At 45.1% G+C, this 18,996-nt stretch overlaps 1 protein-coding gene and 1 non-coding gene across 3 annotated transcripts; one reads left to right on the top strand and one right to left on the bottom strand.

Annotated features, from left to right (window-relative positions):
- Positions 1-637: 637 nt before the first annotated feature.
- PRMT5 (protein arginine methyltransferase 5) lies at positions 638-9,101 on the bottom strand. Of its 2 annotated transcripts, XM_008710529.2 has the most exons (17): positions 8,913-9,101; positions 8,131-8,249; positions 7,740-7,825; positions 7,438-7,572; positions 6,939-7,051; positions 6,747-6,796; positions 5,539-5,702; positions 4,898-5,059; positions 4,648-4,725; positions 4,500-4,558; positions 4,290-4,412; positions 4,028-4,203; positions 3,249-3,358; positions 2,907-3,000; positions 2,614-2,730; positions 2,339-2,403; positions 638-1,189 (listed from the first exon to the last, which is right to left on the bottom strand). In XM_008710529.2, the coding sequence occupies exons 1-17, from the start codon at positions 9,020-9,022 to the stop codon at positions 1,037-1,039; spliced, it is 1,914 nt and encodes a 637-aa protein (XP_008708751.1). In that variant the 5' UTR covers positions 9,023-9,101; the 3' UTR covers positions 638-1,036. The 2 variants fall into 2 exon arrangements, with proteins under 2 accessions (XP_008708751.1, XP_008708752.1); XM_008710530.2 differs by lacking the exon at positions 8,131-8,249 and having other exon boundaries at positions 8,913-9,041.
- Positions 9,102-9,377: 276 nt separating this feature from the next.
- TRNAR-ACG lies at positions 9,378-9,450 on the top strand. The gene has a single exon. It is a non-coding gene; the product is annotated as a tRNA-Arg (tRNA).
- Positions 9,451-18,996: the final 9,546 nt, after the last annotated feature.

Raw genomic sequence — 18,996 nt, forward strand, 5'->3', positions numbered from 1 at the left:
GGTGCAGCAATACTCAGATCTCTAACCAGAAAGAGAAGGACCTGATGCTCACTCACGTTCCAAGGGCTTCCAGAATCCCCATACTTTAGTTGCCCAATATATCAGCTGCCAGAAACATAGCTGGTTAGAACATCGAGAGAGCCAGAGTCGGAGGACCTGTGTTCCAGTCTTGATTTGAATACTAACATTAAACCTTTGTGTCAGTTTCAAATTCTTCCTCTGTAAAATGGAGAATTGGGACTCACTACTTCGAACACTAACCATGTGACTTTATTCAAACAAAACAGATGGATTCTTGCTGGAGATGCCTGCATGGCTTCCAGTTTCCCTCCCAAGACGTAGCTGGCAGCGCAGTAGCTCAGGAACGTGGAAGGGAAGCTGGCTTCATTCACTACTCCCGTCTGTCTCCACTGGGCCAATCTTTTCTCCCCAGAGAAAAGCCTAATCACAGGTCTCAATGGACAAGACCTCTTTACAGCTGGTCAGAAAGACCTACACCGAGGAGTCCAAGAGTGACCATTAAGGTTCCTAAATAGGAAACAAAGTGAGGACACTTTGGGTCTTGGATAAAGGCATAGATCTGAATATGCCTAGATTTAAGTAAGGTGTGGGAAAGCAGAGGCACAGGGCAGCAGGGTTGGAGCAGGAAAAGGCTGTAACTTCACTTTATTTGTATTTCCTCCCACACAAAACCATCATAACAGGAACAGAGATGGGCAGGGAAAGGGCTGGAAATGTGTTCAGTCCACGTTCTCAGGGCTATTCCAGGGAGCGCTTGAGGCCAAGTGCCTGTCGGAGTAGCTTCGATCCAGCACTAATTCCTCCCACCCTGGCCTGAGGTCTTCACAGATTGGTGGCTTGAGCCCTGCAATCAATTCTCATCCTTTGCCCACCTTGGTGTAAGGCAGGAAAGCAGACTGAAATGCTCCACGCCGGTGGGCAAAGGGAATCACAGCCCACAGATGTACTGCACTTTCTGTGCCACAGGAGCAGAACCGGAAGCTGCTTCCAAGGCTCTGAACACTTGCGGGCAGGGCTAGAGGCCGATGGTGTATGAGCGGCCTGTGGGGTTGTGAATAGCAGAACACACTGGTGCTGTCACAGCCCACTCATACCACACCTTCTTGGAATTGCTGCATCGCCAGAAACGCACACAGATGGTCTGGCCTTCACGTACCGTAATGGGCTGCTGCAAGAAGAAAGACAGGGAGGTTCAGGGTAGAGCTAATGAACTGTATGTGGCAATGTACTCCTGAGCTAAGCGTGGAGAGAAAAGGATAAAACGTGATGTTCCAACCCTCTCGAAGTTTGCTGGAAGTCTTTCAGAATGAATAATCAGAACCGAACCGTCAGCCATTGAACAGATAATCAAAGTGTGACGAGTGCCGTGAATGTGCAGAGAACATGCGCTGAAGAGCACCTATGAGAGCGAGTGTGCACCTAGTCCTGGTGGTCAGGGAAAGCTATCGGACAAGAGGAATGTTTAAGGGGACATGGGAGGTAAGTTAGCTGGCTGAAGAGATGAACAAAGAACTTTCCAGACAAAGGAGAAAGGTGTGAAAGCCTGAAGCAGGAAAGAAGACAGGGTATTAGAATCATGAGCACTGAGTAATGTACAGATTTGTGGAATCATTATGCTGTACACATGAAACTAATACAACACAGTGAATTATACTTCAATTAAAAAAAAAAAAGGTCCATAGGGCTGACGCAATGTAATCAAGGAGACAGTCGCTGAAAAGACAAGCTAAAACTAGATCACACCAAGTCTTACAATGTTAAATCTTTATCCTGAGGGCAGTAAGAAGTCATTGAAGGGTTTTTTTGTTTTGTTTTGTTTTTTTAAGATGTATTTATTTATTTGAGAGAGAAAGAGTGTATGTGCACAAACAGGAGGGACAGGGTGAGGGAGAGAGAATCCCAAGCATCCTCCATGCTTAGTGCGGAGCCCAACACCCACATTGGGCTCAATCTTAGGACCCCCAAATCACAACCTGAGCCAGAAGCAAGAGTCAGACACTTAACTGACTGCGCCACCCAGGCAGCCTGAAGTTGGTGAAGGGTATTAAGCGTGACAGAGATATAATCGGATTTGGGTTTTTAAAAGATGACTCTTGCTCAAGGTAGAGACTGGACAGAAGAGCAGACAGAGGAGATGTGGGGAAGCCAAGCAGAAGGGCACTGAAGACATCTCAACACCTACAAGAGGGATCCAAGAGCATGTGGGGGCAGTAGAACACGGGTCACAGTCAAGCAGCAACTTGAGAGTAGAGGAGGGGCAGAACACCAATGGCAAAAGTTATTCCTTAACCCACTGAGTGTTAAAGGTGATTCCTACCTTAATGGGGAAGAGGATGGGAAACCATGAGAACATCCCAGGAGAGTGAGTCTCTGGACGGATACCTGTGTGAAAAAAATAAGGAAAAAAACTGAGGTCTCTGTGACTCTACTTTTTACCTGGATTGAGGGGAGTGTCTTCTGTGAACAGAGAAATAAGTAATCAAAGACCTACATTCACAGATTCCTGGGCTCCCTGTGACTCTTAAGTGAAACATGTTCATAAGCTGCCCAGATAACACACTCATCCCGCCATCCACTGCCCCAGACACTCACTCAGGGTGATGTCTTGGTAAAGCACAGTCTCAAAGTAGCCTGCAAAGCCGTGTAGCACTGTGTTCACCTCCACGGGAAACTCCAAGGTGCAGTAGCGGTTGTTGTCAATCATAGGATCTGTTAGGGAAGAGATGTGTGGATGACAAGGGACCAGAAGCTCTAGACAACCTGGTAAAGCAAGAGCAAGAACTAACCAGGAAAGCTTAGAGAGAGCAGACCCAGGATAGCAAGAGAAGAAACCAAAAGGTAAGCTCTCACCCATCCAGTCAGAGGACAGCCACGCAGGAACCCACCTCTATTGGGATGGCTGAAGGTGAAACAGGGCTGGGGTGCAGAGAGCTGGTGGAAGTTGTGTAGCCGAACCACATAAGGCATCTCAAACTGGGCCTGTCCCGAGAGACCGAGCAAGAGCTGGAGCAGATAGTCAAGACATACCCACTCTCCCAGGGAAAGAAGCCTGAGCCTCCGGGACACAGAAAAGGATAAAAACATTTTCACTTCAACCACTTGCCCACATCCCCATCTCGTTCCCCTCTTCATCTTCTCCAGTGGAAGAAAACAGTCGATGCAATATAGGGGGGAAAAAAAAGAGGACTAAAGAGAATAGAGTTCTCCAGAAGAGAGTGGCTTTTTACCTCAGGGTCTCGATCCTTTTCCCGACAGGCTCGGACCTCATTATACAGCTTAGAGGAGGAGATGGGAGCCAGAAAGGAGGTGTACTCCCCAGGGATGCTCACACCGTCATCTGCAGAGCAGGAGGGTCAGATAAGTTCCCAAGGCATGAGGATGGTGTGTCTGACTAACTGAAGGTTCAAACCTCCAACAAACATCAAAACAGACCAGGCAGGGGCACCTGGCTGGCTCAGCTGGTGGAGCGTGCAACTCTTGATCTCAGGGTTGTGAGTTCAAGCCCCATGTTGGGCGTGGGGCCTACTTAAAATAAAAATTAAAACAAAACAAAACCACCCCAAAAACAGACCCAGGCTGCTCCATGTTGTCACATTTCCAGGCCAACCTACTCCCAACTCCTGTCAAGGGAGATTTGAATTCTAGGTTAACTTACAAGAATAAAACTGGAAAGAACTTAAGATATTCTAATCTAGTGGTTCTTCTGTGGAGTCATAAAAACCCTTTGAGATCTGGATAAAAGCTAAGCCCAAGGTACATCTCATGTCAGTGCTGGGAATCCACAGACCTCAGACTGAAAATCTCTGCTCCAGTCCACACCTTTCAATTTACAGATGGGAATGCTAAGGTTCAGAAAGATTACTTCATGTGCTAAGGGCATTGACCCAGATCCAACCTTGCAACCTCTTCCACGGCTACTGCCCACCCAACCCCCCCCCCAACCTGCCGCAGCCTTCCTAGCTGATAATCCATTCCCCCTACTCAGTACAACACAGCCTGGAAGCACCTTTTAGGAAGTGTTGGGCTCCATCCAGGCACTCAGGTGATAGTTCGTTGTCAGCAAAGGAGCCCAGAAGCTCACTGACGATGATGTCTGCTTTCTCTGGAGCCACCCATTCCCGCATGTCCGATGAGACTACTGTCACCTGGCTTCCCCATTCTTCAAACTGCCAGTTCTCTAGCCTAAGATAAGGATAATGCAAGTGAGGACACTGATAAGAGAAACTGGCACTGGAGACAAACTTCCCAGCATGGAGGTTGCTACTCACGTCACCACAGCATTTGGGTTCTTCTCCACAGCGTACAGCTTTATCCGCCGGTCAGCCTGCTTGGCTGCCCGCAGGGAAGCGTTCACCAGGGGACCCCGGCCTGCTCCCAGCACCATTAGCACCCTAAGAAAGAAAGGGGAAGGGTCAAGCTGACTCAGCAGATAAAGAATTGGTATGCAAATCTCTGGGATTGTGGGGAAGAGCACTCACTGGACATTGGTGTCCTTCTCTTCATCTGGCACTCGATCTAATAGACATTTATAGATGGCCTGGGGAAGGAGCGAGAGAAGAACTCTGACTATAATCCCATCTACCCAGGTCATCCCGGCCCTATACCTGACCCGGACCCACACTATACCTGCTGATATTGAGAGTATTTGATGGGGTCCTTTTCAAACACTTCATATGTCTGAGATTCCAGATTGTCCATCAGTGGCTGATGAATGAGAGGAAAAAGGCAAAGTTAGCTCGCCAGTTTCTGGCAGGGGCAATGTATCAGAATACCAAAACCTTTCCCACTGCCTCCTGAGCTTTGGTAGGATTTTATGGCACCTACCACCGGAGACACTTTCCCATAGCTCCCTCCTCTCAGTGCACTCCAGACCCACCTGGAGTGGGGACTGCAGATAGTCTTCATAGCCCTTGGCAAAGAGTTCGTAGGCATTGGGTGGAGGGCGGTTCTGGCTCAAGTATTCCAGGTACTGGAGGTAAGAGCAGAACTCCTTCTCTGAGTGGTGGTTGGTGCCCGTGATGATGAACTGCACTTCCAACTGTGAGAGAGGTCAGACCATCAGACGCAGCCCTCCAACCAAGATTCTGCGATACTGTTATGGTTTATGGCCTAGCGTAAGAGCCCTAGCGTAAAATAAGGCCTGGACCAGCAGTCTTCCCGTTTAACAAATCCCTCCAGGGATCCACAAAACAGCATGAGGCCTCGATAAACTCATAAAGCCCTCCTATGTCCTTCCTGTGACATAAAGCATCATCGTGGCTCAAACAGCCCTGTGGATCCTCGCTGTAACATCTTAAATGAAACCTGAAAAGTTCTCATGAGATCTGGTTCCTTTTGAAATGTTTCTGGGAACTCCTACTGCCATTTGACTCTTTGTTCTCAAGCCTTCCAACTTTGCTGAAACTGCTCTCCAGAAACCAAAGAGGAAAAGAATCAGCCCCACGGGAAAAAAAGCATCACACGTATGTGAGTAAGGCAAGAGGATTAGCTGGAGTACCTTTGAAACCCTACACCCACCTTGAGGAGCCGAAAGATCAGCCTCTGGTGCATCTTAGAAAGAACAGGAAATCCCTTCTTATTGGTCAGGAAAATGCTGGTGGGGAGAATGGCTGCTTTGATGGGTTCCCCAAGCCAACGATCAATGACATGATTAGATGGAAGGTCAGCCCCAATTTCAAGAGCTACACAAAGGAAAAGAAAGACCAGTTACCTACTGCTAGGCAAGACGGCTTTCCTTCGTGCTTTTTTGTGCAAGATCTGTTTACTCCCTCAGAGCAAAGCAACTGAGGCAGAGAGAGCAGCAAAACTGCCCAGCAGCCAAGTATACATGAAACTCCTGATTCTTTTTTCTTAATTGTATCCAGCTTTACTAAAGATACTTTTCATAAACAATCACGTATTTCAGGCAGAAGGTGGGCAGACAATCCTCAACAGTATACAACTACTTTCAAACTCCCTCGGTAGACTATGAAAATCAGAGAGCTACTGTAAAACCCAGTGAAGCCTTCATGTGATGCTCTGAACAGGGAAAGTTCAGAGTGAGCATTGACAGTTCACATTTAGCATGCTGTTTAACAACTTTTCACAAGCCGACGCTGACTTTCAGGAAATCAAATGAAAATGGCAGAATTTTCAATCTGAAGATCCACCAAGCTAAAAAAGGAACTCTTTTGAGGGATGCCATCTCCATGGTGACACTGCAAAGTCCATATTGCCTGACATACTGGGTGTTTTGGGGTCAGGTTCCAACAGGTCCCTGGGCTTAAGGGAGTCAAGTCTATGCTGAAGACAGAGAGGGAGAAGAGGATGTAAAAAATGAATTTTAATTTTTCCACACCAGAAGACATCTTTGCCAAGGTGGCTAATGTGTGTCAACATCAAGGAATCCCTCCTCCTGGGAACCAAAGGAAGTTTCTCAAAACTATAAGGGAAAGGTGTCCCCGCCCCCGGTATTAATCTAGCTTCAGAGATCTTCTATTAGTGACATATGCCCTTCCCCCAAAACAACAATGAAGTGTTCTGTGTGCTAACAATATAGCTTTAAAAAAAAGTAAAATAAAATTCTGCATTTTTATGAACATTGATAAAATATTTCAAACTGTAAAGTCACCAGAAGTACAGTTATCAAAAATGTACACACTTCACTTGGCATCTCTGAAACTCCTCATTCTTATTCACAGGAGGTCAGAGAAGGGAAAACTATCTCTGGACCCTTGTGGACTTACCCACTGCAATCCTCTTGCTATAGTCACACAAGGTCCGGAAGTTGTGCCACCTGTCCAGGGTCAAATACAGAAAAATACAGTTAAATATATATGGCCCACCAATCACCATAGCTGGAGACCACCCTATAGGCTTTACCGTGTACTTCCCCTCCCCCTCCCCTTTGCCCTGGTACAGCAGGAAAGCAGACATACCACATCCATGTCTTCTCCTCGCCACTATACTCCTCTGTGTGTGTACTTGGTGCATTCTCAATGATATCATCTCTCAGGTCCTCTGGAGCCACCAAGGGTACCCGCATCCAGAACTGAACATGAACAAGCACGCTATTTAGAATTCTATTTTGAACTCATTGGGTCCAGAAAGTTTCCTTCAATTATCTTGATCCAGATCTCAAGTTAATCCTTTTATGTTTTTCCCAACTTGTGATTATATGTACACGTCTTCATATCTTGTATATAATCCTTATGTAAATATCAGCCCTGTTCTTTATTGCAACTCTAAGTTTCTAGAAATAATTGTACATTCTGTATGTTTTCTACCCCTCTGCTTACTACTTTTAGATGGTGGTAGGCAGTACTGACATTTCAGTTCTGCCAAATGCACCCTTTACTGAATGGCTAGGAACAAGAAAGTACCTAGCACAGCCTGACTACCATAATATGCAGCAGGAAATGAAGCCCTCAGCCATACCATGGATGAATGGTGGCCAGTGTGGATGTGATTGGTCAAAACTCTGGCCAAGTTTGTGTTATCTTCCTGATTTAGGGGCAGCAGGAAAGCTGGAAGACCCAAATATGCCCCAAAATTCAGCTCCTGTAACATGGCCTGCAGTGGAGATAAGAGGAAAAGGTTAAGAGCTAGCAACCCAAATAGCTTTAATTGCATTATATTAGATTTACTAAGTTATGGGAGGAAAATACTGCTCTCTACACCCAGCCAGGTTATGGACCTGATCTCTAGAAAAATCCAGTGGAGAGGTCAAACAGTCTTACCGCCTCAGAGTTCCTGCGGATCTTCTCCACTTTTGAGTCTGGACGAATCCATGGAGAAAGCTTTCCCACAATTAGCGTATTCCAGTCTGCACTCCCCCCATCCAAGAAAGACAAAGACTAAATGAGGTTCAGCACTTTACTTGTTCAATTTCTAGTTCTTAACAGGGAATAGAGAGTAGAGATGAGAGACAAAGACTTTTTCTATCACAGATGTGGGAAAGCCTGATGCAGAAAAGACTAAGGCTTTTTAGCAGGTAAGCAAGGAGAAAGTTATCTATGTCCCAGGACTAACCAACATATCCAAGTCAGGAAAGGAAGAGAATGAGGGCACTGTTAAAGCAGAAGTTGTTACTGCCTCTAATAATTAAGGAGCATATGGGATGGTCCCTACCCCTTCCTGACAGCAGTAGGTCTGATCGTGTCTGGGGGCCCGGCCGATTCTTAGCAGGTTCCTGAGTGAACTCCCTCTTGAAACGCGGGTGGAAGACAGGCATGCAGAGGAAATCAAACCTACAACCGCGACAGACCCAGAATCGTCATGTAAAGAGAGCAGCAGTGCCCAAAGATCCAAGCAACTGGATTAGACTATCTCAATTCTGCACAACCCTTTCAGCTGCCATCAGTCACCCGACTGGACTGCTGAGTTCAGCCCACCTTGGGGCCTATCACTTCCGCTGCACTGTGCCTCAGTTTCTCCCCAAAATACAGGCATGGAAAAGGAGAAAAGATAAAAACACACGCCAAGTGGATTTTCTACTCTACTGTCACCGGTTTTCCAAGACTGTCACATCCAGATTTGCCCCAGTACCGCCCAGGCCTTCCCCCTCAAGGTTTAACACTCCCCCCCAACTCCACTCTTAAAACTATAATTCCGCTCTCCGGGGCCCTGAAGGTCTGTAGTCCCCTTTTTGAGTTTACCTGACAACTCCCCTGTCTTTGGGGCTCAGTGACCATACGCCCCAGCAAGTTTTTGTTTGTTTTTTTGGGTTTCCCCCCCCCCCACGCTCCAGGGCCTAAGGCTTCTCCATCCTCCCCCAAGGAGTAATGGTTTCTCCCGCCCTATCTTACCCACTCCGACCCCCTCACCCCTGCCTCTCAGGGGATGACTAGTCTGTCCCTCTTCGTCCCCGAGTTCGGAGCCCGCATTCCGCTTGCGGAGGTCTGGGCCCTCACCCCTGCTTGGCCACAGCCCCCAAAGTGTCAGCTATTTCGGGGACGCAGTTCAGGTCCCTCCCGCTGGACACGCGGCTCCCACCGGCACCTCCGACCGCCATCGTCGCCATCTTTTCCCTCGCGCTGTCCACGCCGGGATTCCTTGATATTAGCAGCCAATCACAAAGCCAGAAAAAAGCCCCCGGAAGGCGGGATGAGTCGTCTTAACAACCAGAGCGTCTTCCACTGCTTCAGAGCTGGAGGCGGAGGGGTGGGGAGTGGCTCTTCCCGCCAATCCGCGGGCTGCACAGTGACGTACGACGTGGCTCCGGAAGATCCGCCAATCTCAGGGTCTGGTTCTTGACGAACTTCAATCTCCCAGAATGCTTCGTGCATTCATAGACCTCCGTTAAGAGACTACACATCCCATGAAACCCTGCAGTATAAGCTTGAAGTATTATTACTGGGCCCACTGCAATTGTCTCAGGGCCAGTGGCGCAATGGATAACGCGTCTGACTACGGATCAGAAGATTCCAGGTTCGACTCCTGGCTGGCTCGGTGGGACGGAGGTTTCTTTATTGCTATACAGTCTTAAGCAGCAGCTTTTAAGTCTCCCTTCTCCTCCTTACACTTTCAGAAGTTTCCTTGTTACGTTTTCACGAGTTCAGCTTTCACCTCTTAATTTGAGTTCTGCAGCCATCTCATGTCAGCTTTTTCCGTTAACTAATTCAGAGATGGTTCTTGTGTCACTGCTTGGGTCCCTCTAAACCCTGAGAAAACCGGGTTAATGGCTGATGCTCTTAAAATGGGCCTTAGTATATTACAAATAGATTGTGGCAACTCAGCCGCTAATTCCTCATGATTCTGTATCTCAAACACAAAAGGTAAATAAACACACACATACACACCACATTCATTCATAGTGAGGCATTACAGTGCAGAGGAGTCATGAACTGCCTGGCGGAGGCCTGGGAAAATATCTTCATTCTTGTTAGAGGGACGGAACGAAAGGAGAGAAATGAAGCAAGGAAAGACAGGGAAGAGAACGGGAATACCTGAAGGCAGGGAGCCCAGAGGTGTTGAGGACCTGGCAGCGGAGATGGAAAGGAGCACACAGCACAAAAGGCCCAAAGAAGGAGGCGTCGACAGAACTTAGGGATTGCCTGGCAGGGAGCCGTAAGAAAGAGGAATCTGGGTTCTGGCCTCTGTGAGTGAAACAAGAAAGAAATGGGTTTAGGGAGAATGAGAGTTCGGGTTTGGAAATGCTGAATTAATTGGACGCCTAGGGGGCGCTGTGTAATAGAGAGTTGGGTGAAGGGTGAGGTGAACCAGACAAGATTTGGAGATGGCCAGAAGAGAAATAGGGACAGAAGCCACGAGATTGAATGAGATCATCCTGGCCCGTCGGGGACAAAGTCCTCGGAAACCTGGTAAGGGTGTGGATAGGATAAGCTCTAAAGAGCCCTGGGTGCAAAGTAGTGCTCCAGAGGGATGAAAGTCCAAAAGCCAAACAACTTAAAATGCCTATGAAGCCTAGAGGGGTTGGAAGAGCTTTTGTCCCACCTTAGTCTTCATTTGTTTCTTGCAGATATTACAACAACAACAACAACAACAACAACTACTACTACTACCAGGTTTTTGTTTTTTAAGATTTTATTTATTCATTTGTCAGAGAACACAAGTAGGAGGAGTGTCAGGCAGGGCGAGAAGCAGGCTCCCCCCTGAGCAGGAAGCCTGATGCAGGACTTGATCCCAAGATCTCCAGATCATGACAGGAACCAAAGGCAGACATGCAACCAACTAAGCCACTCAGGCATCCCTAGGCTTTATTTCTTTTCTTTCTTTCTTTCTTTCTTTCTTTCTTTCTTTCTTTCTTTCTTTTTTTTTTTAAGATTTTATTTATTTACTTGACAGAGAGAGAGAGAGACAGCGAGAGAGGGAACATAAGCCGGGGGAGTGGGAGAGAGAGAAGCAGGCTTCCTGCTGAGCAGGGAGCCTGATGCAGGGCTTGATCCCACGACCCTGAGCCAAAGGCAGACGATTAATGACTGAGCCACCCCGGTGCACCCCTAGGCTTTATTTATTTATTTATTTATTTACTTACTCACTTACTTACTTACTTATTTATTATTGTATTTATTTGACACAGAGAGACAGCCAGCGAGAGAGGGAACACAAGCAGGGGGAGTGGGAGAGGAAGAAGCAGGCTCCCAGCGGAGGAGCCTGATGTGGGGCTCGATCCCATAACGCCGGGATCACGCCCTGAGCCGAAGGCAGACGCTTAACAACTGAGCTACCCAGGTGCCCCTATTTCTTAAAACAGTTTTAGATTTACACAAAAGTTGGGCAGATAGTACAGTAAGTTCCCAAATGCCTTCCCACAGATTTCTCTGTTATTAACATCTGAACATATATGGTACATTTATTACCATTCGTGGACCAATGCCGATACATTATTATGAACTGAAGTCCATAGTTTATTCAGATTTTCTTAGTGTTAACCTCTTTCTGTTCCAAGATCCTATCCATGATACCATATTACATACAGTTGTCATGTCTCCTGGGCTCCTTGGGGCTGTGTCAAGTTTCTCAGTTATTCCTCATTTTTAATGGCTTTGATAGCTTTGAGAAGCACTGGTCAGGCACACTATAGATGCCCCTCTACTGGAATTTGTCTGATTGTTTTCTCATGATTAGACTGCGATTATGGGTTTGGGGAGGAAGATCACAGAGATAAAGTGTCGGTCCCATACTATCATATCATTAATATCATCAACATAATTTATGACTGTTGATGTTGACCTTTATCACCTGGCAAAAGTGGTGTTTATCAGGTTCCTCTACTGTAAAATTACACTCTCCCCACCTCCTTCCATCCCGTGCTCATTGGAAGGAAGTCACCGTGTGCGTCCTACACTTAAGGAGTAGGGAGTTATGCTGACCCTCCTTTAGGGCGGAGTGTCAACAATATTTATTTGGAATTCTTTCCTGCGGCTCTTAGGAGTAGGTGGTTGTCCACAGGAAGTGGGTGAGTGCTCTACCAACATTCGAAGAGGTAAAAAAGAGTTTTGAGCAGGACTGCTTGTTCTCTGCCCCAGCTGTGCCCAACCAAAGTCTACATTCAGAGAAGACTTATTAGATGTTTCTTCTTCAGAAGCTAATTATCTGGGTTGTGGACCATCTGTGCTCCTGGCATCTTCCTCCTGATGTCAAGCTGGTGGCTGCTCTGTTGGTTGTTAACTAACCCATCCATGGGTAAGGGGGAGGGAGGAATATCTATGAAACAGTAATGTCAGTTTTGCCATCGGTTAACATAATTTTCAAGAGAACTTGTGCAAAACGAGCCTGGAATTTCTGACTGGCCTTAAAATAACTTCACATGGGCTGAATTTCATTTGTCCGGGATGTCTTTGTTTTTTCATTCAAAATGGCCTCAGCTCTGTGGCAAACATGGTGCTGAACAGTTCCTAGTAATTCCGCACCACATTGCTCCCCGCCTTTCCAACAGCACTTTCCTGTGACTTCTAAAAACAGCAGCTACTGTGGGTCTGCCTATAGGAGCCGGAGAGAAGCAGAAGCGAAGGAGTGAAAAAGAAACGGAGCTCCTTGGAAAGGACTTGGCCGGAAGCATAAAGTCAGAGTTGGTGAAGTCTGTCTTCTGTTTGGCCTCCGTCTGCTCTGCCCTCCGCGCTGAACTCTTGTGCTCAGAAGCATGTAAGTCGCTGATGGAAGGCCTACTGAACGCAACCCTTTGCTGGGATGAAAAGGTAGGGCGATGGTAGGACAGGGGCAAATACTCTGGGTGAGAAATAATGGTACTTTCTCCAACAGGAGCCAGAGACCAACAGGAAGAACCTTGGCAACTTTTCTGGAAAGGAAGGAGTATCCTCTCGCAGATGATTCTCCCCTTGCCCCTCTACCCCTCCCCTCACATTCCTCACCTCCAGGCCCAGTTCTTTAACCGGATCCTGTTTTTGTGACCTTGTTTAAACACCTCCAGCCCATTGTAAACACTCCCTTCGTCCCTGGTGCTCGGCTCCTCGCTCAGCACTTGCCTCCCTCCCCAGCGCCCCTTCACTCACCTCTGTGCCTGCCCAGCCAGCTAGACTCTTCAACACCAAAATAATGGCCCGTTTGACCCTCCTACCGCTCCAGATTGCTTCTGTACAATCAAGGCCGTCCTGCAGCTACCAAAGTGGCAGAGTCACTGAGGCAAAATAATCGCTGCTGATTTGCATTCTCTTCCTTGTCAGCTCTATTATACAGTGTTTATCTGTCAGAATGAATAGAAAGTAGAAACTGTTCTGGAACACAGAAAAAGATGGAAAACTACCCGATTTGTTTACGAAGCTGAATATCAAAACCTGTCAGAAGTAGCATTCCCCCCCCCAAAAAAAACCTATAGACCAATCTCCCTTATGACTGTAAATGTAAAAATCCTAAAATATTTAAGATTAACACATAAAAGTCAGCAGTATATTAACATAATAATTACATACTACAACCAATTCGGGTTTAATCTTGGGACTTAAGACAGGATTAGGTATTAGGAAATTTATTTATATAAAAGGTCAAAAATAAACCAAACAAGAAAAACATCTGATCATCTTTAATAGTCGCCAAAGAAAACATGGCCAGTCAATTCCATGTGCTATAAGCACTCCTAGTAATCTTAATAGTCTTCATATATAAACACGTGTGTGTGTGTGTGTCTGTGTATTTACATGAAGTCAACAATTTATGTAAAAACAAGAATGTCTAGCTTCATCACTGTGTTATTAACTATTATTCTGAAGTATCAAACACAATAGGCTGGAAATTTTTAAAAAAGGGTTATAACTTTTGGAAAGAGAGAGACAAATTTATCACTGTTTGCAGATGATAGGATTGTATACATAGAGAATCTATGAGGATCAGTTTTAAAATGATGAGAATTAATAATAGAATTCAGAAAAGTCACTTGATACAAGACAAATACCATACAAATCTGTAGCCTTTTAAATGCTGAGAATAACCAGTCAGAAGACATAATTAATACAAATATCCCAATAACGTGATCATTAAGATCATGGACTGTGGAGCCAGATGGTTAAAGCTCCGTTCATCCACTTACTAACGACATGACCATAACCTCTCTGGCCTCAGTTTCCTCGTCCATAAAATGGGAATATAAATAATAGTTCTTATCTCATAAAGCTGTGAGAAGGATTAGTTAAGTTTAAATTAGTTAAAAATAGTAAAACATTGAGAACCTACCCTGCACATAATAAGCCTTCAATCCTGCGATTAGTTTTTTCCTCATTCACAATGCTAACAATAATGCCGCTATGAAATACTTAGCTGGAACCTTCCTGCAAAATGTGGGGAACCTGTATAAAGAAAATTACAAAGTTTTGCTGAGAGATACAATGAAAGACAGGAAGAAATGGAGAGACAAGCCGTGTTCTGTAAAAAAAAAAAAAAGAATCTTATAAAGATGTCAATTCTTACCAAATTAATTTCTCGCTTTTACAACATTCAATCACGACTCTAATGGAATCTTTTGTTACTTGATAAAATGATTCTACTATTCATCTGCAATAAAAATCAGACAAGAAGAGCAAAGAAAATCCAAAAAAAAGAGGAGAAAGGAGAAGGAACTGACTCTGTATTTTAAGCCCTTTTCCTTAAACCCTCTATGAAATAAGCAGTATATAAATAAATAAAGGGCTACAATGTGTCGTTGGTGTAAGAATAGAGAGAATAAAAGAGCTAAACCAGTAGCCCAGGAACAGACCAGTTATATGTGTATACATGTTTGTGATTAAATATATGATTTAATTTGTAATAATAAAACCAGCGAACACCTCCTGAGCCCTTCTTTCATGACCGGTTCTGTGAAAAGCGCTGTACATTCGCAAGAACCCTGTGAGGTAGGAGGTACTTCTCTCTTCGTCTTAGAAAGATAAAGTAAGGGGCGCCTGGGTGGCACAGCGGTTAAGCGTCTGCCTTCGGCTCAGGGCGTGATCCTGGAGTTCTGGGATCGAGCCCCACATCAGGCTCCTCCACTATGAGCCTGCTTCTTCCTCTCCCATTCCCCCTGCTTGTGTTCCCTCTCTCGCTGGCTGTCTCTATCTCTGCCGAATAAATAAATAAAATCTTAAAAAAAAAAAGAAAGATAAAGTGAGTTGCCCCCCCTAAGAAGGGGTTCAGATGGGGTGCAAACTTAGGTCAACTGACTCCAGAGCCTTTGATCTTAACCTTAAGGCATATCATCTATAATTTTCCTTCTAGAAAGCTATCCTAGACAATCTTCACAAACTAGGACAAAGATTAATTAAGAGAAATGCTTAGTGTAGCATTTTTTTTTATGATTACGAAGAATGTAAAACAACAAGTTGGATATCCTATAGGGGTATGGTTAAATAAATCATCCATGCAATGAAAGCTTAAGCAGCCATTAAAATCAATGTAGCCAGAGAAAATTTAATAACATGGAGGGGCGCTCAATGATATGCTCTTCTGTGACACCGATTACAAACTGTACATACAGAATGACTTTGATATGTGGGGGGGAAAATGGTATTTTCCAACTTTTCTGTAATAAACATGTTTGACATTTTTAAAAATGAGTATAAAACCTGTGCCCTCCCCCTGGGTTTTCAGCTTGTTTGTATCCTTCTTTCCGTTGCAGACCCCTTCCCTCTCTCCAGGTCCCTCATGCTGTCCTGTCTTCAGCAGTCACTGTCACCTCAGAGCATCAGTGTAATAGCCCTCCTACACAGACGATTATTTGTTCAGTCCTATCTCATGCCAGGCACTTTAAATATATTCTCTCACTTAATCCTCAGGACATAATCTGCTGGCGGAGGAATTACTGATGCACCCATTCTGTAGATGAGGAGACTGAGGTTAAGTATCTTGAACAAAGTTATGCTTCGGTTAAGTGGAGGAGCCAGAATGAGAATCCAGTTCTTCTGATTCCCAACTCACTGCTTTTCTTTTTACCTTTCCCAAAATGTGGTCCAAGGACCTTGGGGCTCCCCTGAGGCCCTTTTCAGGAGGTGTCTGAGGATCTCCTACACGTCTGTGTGAGGCCAGGTTTTCTTTACTCAACCAAAGCCACATACCACCACAGAAAGAAGATACGGGAATTCACTTGTCTTTTATTGAACCAGATATCAAGGAGATTTACAAAAATATAAAACAATGTTACTCTTGTTCATTAAATTTTGTTTGTTTTTGAAAATGTACTTTTTAATTAAAATGTATTATTGGGGCGCCTGGGTGGCTCAGTCGGTTAAGTGTCTGCCTTCGGCTCAGGTCATGATCCCAGGGTGTTGGGATCGAGTCCTGTATCAGTCTCCCTGCTCAGCAGGGAGTCCGCTTCACCCTCTCCCTTTACCCCTCCCCCTTGCTCGTGCTCTCTCTCTCAAATAAACTCTTTAAAAAAGGTATCATTTAGGGGCGCCTGGGTGTCTCAGTTGTTAAGTGTCTGCCTTTGGCTCAGAGTGTGATCCCAGAGTCCTGGGATCGAGTCCTGGGATCGAGTCCTGGGATCAAGCCCCACATCAGGCTTCTCCGCTATGAGCCTGCTTCTTCCTCTCCCACTCCCCCTGCTTGTGTTCCCTCTCTCGCTGGCTGTCTCTATCTCTGTCAAATAAATAAATAAAATCTTAAAAAAGTGTCATTTATGTTAACATGCAATGGGCTTATTTTTTTAATGAATTAATAAACATTCTTTAAATTTTTCTCAGTTTTAATTTTTTTCATTGGGAAAATATTCAGTTTACTCAGTTTATTGTGAATGTCTGGAATATCAGATACATCATTTCAATACGTAAATATCCAATCACATTTCAAGGTCCAACTTAGATCACCCGAATATTTTCTTTGCTTTTCTCTAACAATGACAATAAGACCCTTCTATATTTTATTAGTTTCTTTAGTTTTTAAAATAGTTTTTTAAGTGATGTTCAAGTAAACTTCAAGTCATTATCTTCGACTTTTTCTGAATAAAAAGTTTCTGTTGCTAAGACATAGGCTTAAAATTCATATACTTGATATTACCAAATGAAATTTTATCTGTTGTAGGAAGAAGGAAATCAAGTTTCAATGAATACTAGAAAACCATTCAACCCTTACTCATTATTTCCTGCCTCTTCCCCTCTGACACGATACAGAAAGTTCTTTTGGTTCTATGTCTGCCACCAGGGACTAAGTACTGCTTTCACAAAGTTGAAATCTAATCAAGATCATATTCAAGAAGATTTTATTTATTTGAGAGAAAGAGAGAGGAGCAGGAGTGGGGCAGAAGGAGGGGCAGAAGCAGACTCCCCACTAATATGGGGCTCAATTTCAGGACCCTGAGATCATGACCTGAGCTGAGGGCAGATGCCCAACCGCCTGAGCCACCCAGGCGCCCCAAGATCATACTTAAAGATCAAAGCAGTTGTGACTTATTCGAACTTGGATACTACATGACTCCATCTTGACAAAGGGTTACATTCAAGAAACTCCATGCTCAATGGAACTGAATAATTTTTTTTGATCGCCTTTAGAAAAATACTGTTGATATTCTCTCCATTTTGATTTTTAATAAAATATCTACAGATAAAACTTACATAAACAAAAGCTCTTTGGAGTCCTTCAAAATGTTGAGAGTAGAGGAGTCCTGACACCAGAAAGATTGAGAACACTTGGTTTATAAGCAGCTGCCCTCCAAGAGATTCTGATGTTATAGATAGGACTAAACATACCTCCCTGAGCTCCCAAGGGCAGTGACCCTCTCAAGGGTAAACTGTTCCAGTGCACCCTTCCTCACTACTTTAAAAAGAGATCAGGTGGTTTTGGCTGGGTTCCCTATCCATCGTCCTCCATCCCCATCAGAGCCCTGATGTAGTCCTGGAAGAACCACCAGGCGAAATGGGTGGTGTCTGCTTTCTGTTCTCCATCGCCAGGCACAGTGCTGTCTTCAGAAAGGCAGAGGCATGAGGGTGGGGAAGGAGTTGAGAAGAAATAAGTGTCAGGGTGACCTTCTATTTTTCCTTATGCCAGAAGAGGCCTGGGGCAGGAGTTAGCAAACTCTGGCAGTTGGCATCCTGCCTGTTTTTTGCAAATAAAGTTTTATCGGAATACAACCATACCCATTCAAAATAGATAAATAAACAAACGTACCTCCCAATGTTGTGATGAAAACTCAAGCACCTCGCATCGCAAGCCCCTTAAAGAAGTTGTGACAAAGCTGTGGGGATTTAAATGGTAGACCTTTTCTACCTGGAATGACAATGGGGAAGCAGAGCTTGAGGTGGGCCTCAGAGATGATAGAATTTTATGAGTCAAGAGTTCTGCCAGGTAGATAGAACTGTAACAAGCACAGGAAAGCATGAAAGGGTGAGGAAGCCCAAGCAAGGGGGTGGTGGAGGGTGACTAGTGAGTGTAAATGGGGGGGAAGGTTGGAAAGTGGAGTTTCATCCTGAGGACTTGAATTCACAGCTAAGCCACGTGGACTATCTTTGGAGAAATAACAAAACGAAGTAAAAATTACAAAAGACTTATGAAAAGTAAATTAGAATCGTCATAAAAATTGGCCCAGCAGAGGTGAATGAGAGGAGGGACAGTTAGGACAATTGGCAAGGCCCAAAATGAGGACCTGAGTGGGATGGGGCAGTGGCAGCAGAAAGGTGCCCATTGATCTCCTGGGGTGGCAGGAGGACACTGGCAAGGTCTTCAGGATCTGGCCCCAGCTTTGTAGTCCCAGAGCCTCTATTTGCCAGTAGTCCCCTGTGCCTCCAACTCACCGCAAACTCACTGCATTGCCAGTGTACTTGGGAGGACGGCGCTTTCTAGTGGCAGGGATATTCATCTGCTCTATGGGGGCATCCTCTTCCCAGAGTCAGAGATAAGCAGCTCAGTAACCATGATGTTGCTTGGAAGATATCTACTTGGACCTAAGGTATCAGAGGGTCTCAGGACAGCAGGTTCTGGAACCAGATTGTATGGGTTCATGCCAGGCGTCTTCAAGTTACAAGCTTTGTGACATTGCACCAGTTACCCCATCTCTCCACACCTTAGTTTCCCGATTTGTAAAGTGGGGGTGGTAACGGTACTCACCTTAGAAGTTTG

Source organism: Ursus maritimus, unplaced genomic scaffold (genome assembly GCF_017311325.1).
Source record: "Ursus maritimus isolate PB19 unplaced genomic scaffold, ASM1731132v1 scaffold_36, whole genome shotgun sequence".
Classification (NCBI taxonomy): Eukaryota; Metazoa; Chordata; class Mammalia; order Carnivora; family Ursidae; genus Ursus; species Ursus maritimus.

What these genes read in the sequence shown, in the direction of transcription:
- PRMT5 (XM_008710529.2), bottom strand. Translation starts at nt 9,022, where the DNA reads ATGGCGACGATGGCGGTCGGAGGTGCCGGTGGGAGCCGCGTGTCCAGC. An exon ending in TGATCTTTCGGCTCCTCAAG is followed by an intron (nt 5,060 to 5,538) that starts GTGGGTGTAGGG and finishes CCTCTCTCACAG; the next exon opens with TTGGAAGTGCAGTTCATCAT. An exon ending in AGCCCAACACTTCCTAAAAG is followed by an intron (nt 3,359 to 4,027) that starts GTGCTTCCAGGC and finishes CCTGCTCTGCAG; the next exon opens with ATGACGGTGTGAGCATCCCT.